This window comes from Ursus maritimus, unplaced genomic scaffold (assembly GCF_017311325.1).
Source record: "Ursus maritimus isolate PB19 unplaced genomic scaffold, ASM1731132v1 scaffold_14, whole genome shotgun sequence".
NCBI classification, from domain to species: domain Eukaryota; kingdom Metazoa; phylum Chordata; class Mammalia; order Carnivora; family Ursidae; genus Ursus; species Ursus maritimus.
The window spans coordinates 53,978,279-53,987,371 of NW_024423786.1; the positions used below are offsets into that span (position 1 = coordinate 53,978,279).

At 56.8% G+C, this 9,093-nt stretch overlaps 1 protein-coding gene across 8 annotated transcripts in view; it reads right to left on the minus strand.

Moving 5' to 3' along the window:
- The window catches only part of KDM4B (lysine demethylase 4B), a 135,793-nt gene that overhangs the window by 57,829 nt on the left and 68,871 nt on the right, over positions 1–9,093 (minus strand). For all 8 annotated transcript variants that reach the window (XM_040629523.1, XM_040629522.1, XM_040629521.1 and 5 more), the window contains exon 7: positions 200–249. In XM_040629523.1, the coding sequence (XP_040485457.1) occupies positions 200–249 (50 nt within the window). The remainder of the gene's footprint in view (positions 1–199; positions 250–9,093) is intronic.

Below are 9,093 nucleotides of genomic sequence, written 5' to 3' on the forward strand. Positions count from 1 at the left end.
GGGGGGGGGGGGGGGGGTACCGCGATCTGTTCACACGCGGGAAAGGAAATGGAAAATCAGACAGTGACATCTTCCGGCTTGCCACCACACCCAGAGATGGAAACTCGCACCAAGAGGGAGACCCGGGACCCTGGGGCTGCCACCCCCCACCCCTGCCCACCCACAGCCCCGCTCCCGGCCCGGGGACGCAGACACCTACCGATCGCCAGCCGCTCCAGGCGCTTGCCATGCTCCGGCGGGATGGCGTACCTACAAGAGAAGGGAGGCATGTCAGACACGACATCGTGTGGCCACCACGCATCTGAGGGGCCTTCGGGCTGCGGCCATGGCCTCAGAGCAGAACTGAACCACAGCCGCGCTGGGCGTTATGAGAACGGTGAAGGACAGCGGGGAGGGTGTCGGGGGAGGGACCCACACAGAAGGCCACGGTCCAGGGGCTTGACAGGCTGTGATGGCCTTCCCGGACGCCGGGCTGGACACGCTCCCCGCTCAGCGGCACTAAATCTACGTGAGGCTCAAAAAGCAAAACCTAAAAATGTGAGCACTGGATTGGGGAGGGGGAGGGGCCAGAGGGGGGCTGGAGAGGAGACCGGGGTGGCCCCCCAACCCTCCTCGGGCAGTCTCCTTGCCTCCCACTCCCCCAGCCCCAGGAGCTACCCAGGAAGAAGCCTCAGGAATGAGAAACACTTCATCTGCCACCACTCCCTAAGTTTTATTTTTACACGTCTTACATTTCAAAGATTCCTGAGGCTCCATCATAAATAAGAAAGATGTAAGGTGAAAGTTTGCAAACAGATGAAGCCAGAGTGACATCCCGCTAACACTGTGTGCGGGAGCTGGCGTGCTGGGACGGCGGGGACTCTCTCCTGGTGGGGACAGCCTGGGCAGGGCATGCCAAGGGGCCCCAGCCCAGCTGACACATCACCCAGACGGGGTAGGATGAAAACCTCTGTGTTCAAGCACAGGCAGGCAGAACTGGCGTGTGGGTCCCTAACGCCACCAAGTGCTGCGCGCAGTCGTCTGTCTGTCCCAAGGAGGAAGGATGGGAACAGCCCGGGACAGGGAAGTCAGCCCAGACTCTGCAGCTGGCTCAGTCCATTCCAATCGAGAGGGTTATTACTGCTTTTTAATAAAATAAAAAAGGGGCAGGGGCAGGAGATAAGGTGGTCTCTAATCTAACAGGATAAAAATAATTAATTTTGGGGCACACCGCAGGGCCCAGGAGGAGATGGCCCGGCACCTCCAATTCTGTTGTCGCCGGAGAATTCTCCACTGTCTGGACAAAGATGAGGTGACTCTTCTTTAAACAGCCTTTTATCACTTACATAAGGGTGATAGAAGTTAATCCCAATCCAAAGCACCTTTGTGGGATTAACGTCCCCCCAAACAAGGAAATGAAACATTCCGGTCCTTCTGGGAAGCTGCCGGAGGACGGGAGGAACTAATTTATGGCTCCAAGGCTGTGATGATTAATGCAATATCCCCCGTCTACGATGCCGCTTTCACTTAATTACCGCCTGTAATTGGGAGTTGTAAAGATAAGATTAATTGAATCTGGTGGATGTTAAAAGTTTAATACGTTGGAACGTGGCTCCTCTGTTATCGGAAAGTACAGACTGCAGGACGCTGGGCAGAGCGCTCAGAAGAGCGGGCCCTGGAGGGATTACAAAGGACGGGTGGACGGGAAGCCGACAGCCCCAGGGATGTCTGGGCTCCAACGGCCAAGGGAAAGCTGCCCCTCCACCACTTGGAACAAACCAACGACAGCCTCAGGGTGGCGAGAAGCCCCAGCGCCAGCAATGCGCCCCCCAGCCCACCCCCTGGGGCCTCAGCAAGATGCAAGCCTCAGATTTCAGGGGAAGGCAAGCAGAACTGGGGCATGGATCCTTACAACACACAGCTCTGAGCGAACTCGGGCCGCCTGCCCGAAAGAGGGGGTCCGTGAAGGCTCCGTCTGTACGGCTCCCTCCGACAGCTGTGAGAAACTCCAGCCCTGTGGGCCGTAGGTTCCCACGGGGCCCTCTCTCCACGCCACTGCCCTCTGGGTGCCCTGGGAGGCCCCCCACTATGGGGGCCCAGGTGAGTTGGCTACAGAGGTAGCTAGCCTCCCAACAGGAACGGACACTGGCCCCTGAAGAAAAGTCCCCTCCAGACCCCATGGGGCCCCTACAGCAGAGCTTTGTCACCCTGGTCACAGCCCCATCCAGCGTCATGCCAGCTGGTGGGGGTATCCCTTCCTCTTCAGGCTGGGCTCCGGGAGCAAAGAAGGACACGCAGCCATCTGGGCGGAGTCTGTCTGCTCACCAACCCCGAGGCAGGAGCATCTGTCTGGCCGTTAGCGAGCGAGTTCTCGGGGCCATAAAACAGAGCCGGTTTTATTGGTTACCAACATGGGGGCAATTTGTCTCACTCCCCAGGACCTCCATCCCCATCACAAGGTCAAACATCACGGCCAAAATCGACTCACTTGGCCGGCCTGCAAACCCCTCTGGACCTGCAGCCCCAGCCGCCCGGCGGCAAAGCGCTCTTGCACGGTGCCCTCAGATGGACAGTCTCCCCAGTGCTCTGGTCTAGTTCATTCCGGGTGGCCAGCAGGCCGCCTGCCCTCTCCCCACTCCCGCTCAGCCCCAGAGTCCTCTCAGAACCTCCCCTAGCTCTCCCCATCCCTCTCTCGGCCAGGGTGAGGAAACCCCCTCCAGCAAGGCCGGCCTCCCCTCACATGCTGCTGCGCGTCAGCCCCGATACTGTCCCCTTGGCCCAACAGCCCAACACCTCCTCCAGGGCCGGCCACATCCCAGCCTGAGACCGCATCAGACCACATCAACACCTCCTCCCCCAGGCCTGGGCTGCACGTGGCTGGCCCTCACTCCAGGCCAGCCCAAGGGGCCTGGAGAGTCTGACGCCCCAGCACCCAAGTCACGGTGGAAGAATCTGGAGTAGCTGGATAAAGGAACTGGGCAGAGCGATCTCCAGAACCTGGTGAGCCATGAGAGGGCACGCAGACTGGAGGCTTCAGAGACCAGAACCAGAAATGGGGAGTGCAGGGGCTGGGACGGGCGGGCGGGGGGGGTGCCTGGGAAAGGCGGCAAGAGAAACGGCCACCCATGAGGGTCACTCAGACTCCTTGCTTATGGCAGTCTGAGGGACGCATAGGCCATGACCTGGACACACGGTGCATCCTGGTCCTGAGGTCGGCCGGGCAGGAGTCTGGAACTTTCTCTACAGAGTCAGGAATCTGGAACTTTCTCTACAGAGTCCCACTTGGGGTCTTTATTTCACCAGCCTTTCCGTTTTTGAACATTCTATACAATGTACTTCTGGACAACACTAAACCAGAAAGTCCTGGAAAAGTCGGCACTGTCGGAATGGTATCCCTGGCAACCACTCCAGGTGACCCTGCAGAGGCTACAGCAGGACCAGACAGGCTCCATAACTCCAGGTTTAATGCCGTGGAATTGCCCAGAAGGCCGAGATGCCAGATTCAGGCAACATTTGCCAGACGCCCCTTTCAGAAAAGCAGGTGTCTGCAAACGTCAGGGGCTTCGGTGAGAAAATGAAACAGTTTTAGATTAGGAATAAGCTACGCGGGAGGCAACGCAAGAGACCAGAGCCCCGCACTGGGTCCCCCCCGTGAGGATACAAGATGAGTGACGCGCAGTGGTTCAAAGACCACTACTGTCCAACCGTTTCATGGTTCAAATGACGAGCCAACCAGAAGGAACACACTTCAGGCGTGACCGTGAGCTGCCAGCCCCACACCCAGACACCGAGTTCCTGAAGGAAGCGACACCCAGGTCTGGGGAGAGACCAGATGGGCTGCTCCAGGACGGTGGCCGTCCCCCAGCCTTCCCTGTGTTTCCTGCTCCTATACTTTGAGGTACTCGTAGGGAATGCGCCCCCTCCAATCACAGCCACCCCAAGAAGGCAAAGCTGAAACCCGCAAACCTGCCCACGAGGTCGGGGCCAGAGCAGTGAGCAATCACATCCGAGCCCTGCGGCCTGATACATGGTGGGGGGTCTGACCTGCCTACAAGCGCAGCCTGGATGCTAGAGAGCCATGCCATCCAGCCGGCCCAGTGCTCCTGTTCTAACACTGAGGCCAGAGGGCAAGAGGCCTGAGTCCAAGCTGGTGGCAGAGCCATGTCAGGGACACCGCGTGGCCCCAGACAAAAGGCAGCTTCTGTGTGCACGGGTCACAACACACCCGGGGGTCTAGCAAAGACACTCCAGGGCTTGTGACGCCAGGCAGCTGGTGGGTGCTTGGGCGGGCGGAAGCCTTAGGCTGGCAGCCGGGCAGCTTTCGGGGCCGGACGGGGCTGGGTAATTAAAACGAGAGGCGTCCTCTGCGGCCCGGGATGCTTGCCGGCCAAGGGACAGGCAGCTTCCATCCTACCGACTCACCGGCCCGGGAAAGTCTTCCTGTCCGCCGCGGAGGGTGCTATTAATAGTGTCATTTTCTTGGTGTTTTGTTTATTCCCCTGGAATGGCTTGATGGATGTGAATAATTATCAGACTATAAAAGCCAGCAAATGTGCTATTTTCTATCGCTCTAAATCATCAAACAAATAAAGTGTGAAACAGCATTTTTGAATATAATTTTCCCCTCTAATGGCTTAGAATTATTATCAAGAACAATGAAAATAAATAAGCAAATGCCTTGTGAGTTAAAAATTAAATGAGTGTGTCACGAAGAGGAACACAGACCATCTTGGAGAGCAGGGACCTGCTCGGGAGCCATTAGTTACAATGACGATGAGCAGCAGGGCTGTGGGCCGTGCAGGCCCCCCTCCAGCCAGAGGCGTGAGTGCCTGCGGCTGCCTGGCCAGGGGGTAGGGGTGGCAGGATGCCTTGGACAAGGGCACCTATGTGCCCAGCTGACCCCCGGCAGCCCCGGGATCCTGTGTGCCATTGCCCCAAATGCCCCCCATGTGGACAGCTACCTGTAACCTCAGAAAGGCCACTGCGGGGCTGGCCCCTGCCTCGCCTCTCCCAGGCCGCAGACCAGCAACGCCAGAGGGATTGCTGCCTCTCAGACCAGCAAGAAACCCCACGCTCATGGGACAAAGGACGAGCAACGTGAAACTCCAGTGGAAGGAACCCCACCCACCCCACAGCGCCCAGGGGCTGTGCCAGTCGGCCACCCCTCATCTCCTCGAACATGCTGGCTGCCCCAGGCTGCAGGGCCCCATTACAGGCGGACTCAGGTCCCTTGCCAGGAGGGCAGCATTTCTACGGTATGTTCTCCTGCCTGCTGCAAGGGTAACAAGACTTGCTTGGGGCCAAAGCTCTCAAATCCCCAACCACCCTTCTCACAAGGCCCCTCAGCCCCTGCTGGGGCCCCTGCTTGGAAACATCTTGCTCAGAGTCGGGACATGCAACACCGTGACACTTTCTTTTTTTTCCCAAGACTTGTGCGACTCTCTGCCGGTGACAGTCGCCCAGCCTGACAGCGTCCCCTGTACAAGGTTCCCGGCCATCAGGGGCCGTGATGAGAAGGCTCATCTCCCCGGCCTTCCTCTCTGTTGAGGAATGCGTGCCAAGAGCAGAGGTCCAGCTAGGAGCCCTTTGGAAATGTCAGCTCAGCCTGACGCGTGTTGGAGGGTGAGGAAGTTAATTTCACAGTGTGTGCACAAGGCCTGGGCAGACAGGCCCCTGGCCGTTTAACATGCTATAATTACGGAAACAGAAACAAGAAGGCAGAGGCTACTGGAAGTGCTGAGACCATGTGTCAAGTTGGAGGCCACCTGGCATGAGCCAGCCGCCCGTACAAGCCCAGGAGGCCTCAGCGGCTCCAAATGCCAGTAGCCCCGCTAGGGCCCCCGTGTGCTGGGCATGCGGAAAAGCCATTATTGCTGCAATCCTCAAACACGAAGCCCCATCTCGGCCCACAGCCCACACCTGCTCTAACCACACATTGGCTGGACAGTTCTAGCACACGGCCCCGTGGCCTGGGCAGGCCAAGCAGAATGACCCAGTCACCAGATGGGCTGCCCCACAAGCCTCCCAGCTGCCAGGGCACCATCTCTGAGCTGGTTAGTGGAGCAGGAGGGCCCAGAGAAACACGATACAAGTGGTCACCCATGATCTGGTGATCACTAAGACAAGTCATGACTGAAATGTCCAAGTACCTCAGGTGACTTCTGTGTCTAGGATTTCATGTGTGGCAAGAAAGTTATAAATCTATTTTTTATAAATCGATAAATCTATTAACAATGCCCCAGCCCTGTGGATGTGGAAGTGAGGAGTAAGTCCCTGCCCCAGTTTCTGGGCTCAGTGCCACAGATGCACTTGGCCCTCCACTGTCTTCTGGGCCTTGAACCAAGGCATCCACCAGGTTAATATGAGCCCTGTCAGAGGAATTGGAAACCTACAGATAACCGCTCTGGAAAAGGCACCAGGCCTTGGTGGTTTTACTAAGAGCCCCACAAAACCTTCACAGTATAGGGCCAGTGCCCACTAATGCATATGGTTACCAAACAGAGAGGAAGATCAGATGCTATTGAACTCCTTCTATGACTGTGGCATATTTTTGAATGAATGAATGAATGAACCAATGAATGGGAAAACCTGTCACCAACACAGGACAAAGACACACAGGAAAATGATAGGCCGGTCTCACATAGCTGCAAAGTCCTAAATAAAATCTTAGAAAATCAGACACCAAAGAGTATTATAAGACCAAAATCTCAAGCCATTCAGTATAAACGTTCTTAGGCAACTAGGCTAGGAGGGACCTCCCCATGGTCATAGTTCATGATGAGGCAAGAGAGGCATTCTGGAAAGTCGGGAGCAAGGCAAGCTGCCCATTATCACAGCACTCAGCACCATACTGGAGATGCTAGCCACTGTCACAGGTCAAGAAAAAAGATAAAAGGACAGTAACAATAAGAAGGGAAGACAGAAACTCTTTTATGAACAACACAACCTTCGACTTGGGAAAACTAAGAACAAGCTGGTAAAAGACAGAATGAAGTAGTCCAATTAGGGAGCAAAACAAACAATGGGCGTGAGGACAGCCTGATGTCATCTGAACCAGAAAGACATTCACAGCAGGCCACGAAACCCACTAGGGTAGACTTGACCCTTGTCTGTGGTCCAGTAGCAGGAGCTCCTTCCCACAAAGAAGGTCAAACATAATCTGCGTGTGTGCTCACCACTGCCAGAATCGCAGAGGCTGACCCCAGAGAGCTGATGGGCTTCTCTGCGAAGCTGGTGAGGCTGGGGAATGCGACCACTCATAGTCTCTGACCAGAGCAGGAGAGCCACAAACACACATCAGAATGCCCCCTCACCTGTGAGCTAGTCCTTCAGTAAACAAGGTAAGGGGACCACCTTGTGATCTGACATGAGGGCCGGCTGACTTCATGATGCAAGCGTGGTGGGGTCACTACACTGGGTGTGAGCAGGCTGTCCTTATCGTGATGGTAGGAGTGTGAAAGGAGCACTAATAATAGTACACTGGATGGCATGGGTCAACCAGGGCAGATGGTTACCCCACACACCAGTCTGGAGAAATAAGACGTTAGAAAAAGCATCCGGCAGACAGACTTGCCTTTAAACCAGGAGTAAAGAGGTGCAAAGGCCTGCACAGACAGACAGCCTGGGGTCCCCATGCCCACCGGGACGGGATGAATTAGAGCTGTCACCAGCCCGGTCTACCTGGAGGGGGAGAGAGGACCTGGCCTGGGGAAGGAGGGGACACTGGGACCCTGTCCCAGACACTCAGGAGAGAAACCAGAGCACATTTCCAAGTCCCTCCAGCCCAGGGAGGCTCCCGCTGCACCGAGCTCAGCCTAGACTGCACAGCCCCCTCCCTGAGCAGCCGTTTGTCTGCCGGCAAACAGACACCTGCCCAATTTCTCGCAAGAAACCCCATCTTAACTTCCAGGGAACCTCAGTCCACGGAGAGGCAGCCTCCCTCATTCGTCCCAGCGCCCCTTTCTGCAACAAATACGAACACTTGCTGGGGAGATGGGATCGGCCAAGGAACAGGGTGGCTCATTCCCAGGAAAGAGCCTTACTGAGCCACGGCGGTCTTATCTTTAATGGATCGTGTTACGGGACAACAGGTGATGGAATTCCGTGTCTGGCACAGCAGTGTCAACGATTTCAAATAATGACATTTTTATTGAAATGCACATAGGAGATAAACAGAGAAAACAGGGAGCCTCCAATGGGATGACCGCGCGAGGATGCCCAATGAACCGGCCTACTGGATGGAGACAAAGGGGCGCTGTGGGCGGGAGGGGATGCTGAGGCCTCTCGGAGGGCCCCGGCTCCCCACCTGTGCCGGCACCGCCACACGGGAACCGGGGATGCGGAGGCGCCAGGCCCAGTTCACAGGTGGCCAGCCCACGTTAATTAAGAGAGACTTTACAAGGCGAGTGGTGTCGAGCCTGCCATTAAATCCCGAATTGGAGGCATCGGATCCCAAGCGCCGGTTTATTTCAGACCTGTGAATTATTTTTGTCCTAGGACGGGACTGCAAATGTCAAGTCACGTGCGTGCTTGTTTCTGAGGTGTTTGAAGCAGTGGGGGAGCCCTTCTCAGGTGAGGCTTCCAAAGGCAGACACAGAGGGTGCAGCCACCAGTCACGGCGGCAAAAGGAAACCAGCGTGGGGACACAGTGCCGGCACAGAGCACCGCCGTCTCCCCCTGGAAGAACTGGCCTGATTTTCGGCTCATAAAGTGAGCCGGAGGCAGCCTCCTGTCGCACCCGCACCCACGGCCCACAGGCCAGCTGCTCCGGCCCCCAGACTCCTCAAGACGTGGTGTGTGCTGCAGCGGGGACGCCCCTGATGTGCTGGTGTTGAAACACGCAGGCGGTGTGAACAGGCAGGAACAGGGGCGGGTCTGTGAGAGCACAAGGGCTCGGAAGGGACGGGGCTAGTGGCTCAAGAGCCAAGGATGGCCGTTCCCTTTCGTCCGCAGCCGAGAGGAATAGGACAGGCCAATGTCAGTACCCAACTCATAGCAGCACGAGCCCAGGACATGCCAATAAGCGGCTGGGGCCTGGGAGGGTGGCTGGGAGTCTAGCTCTTTCCACAGGCTGAGAGCAATCAGGAGGACATCTTCGGGGGGGGGGGGGCGCTC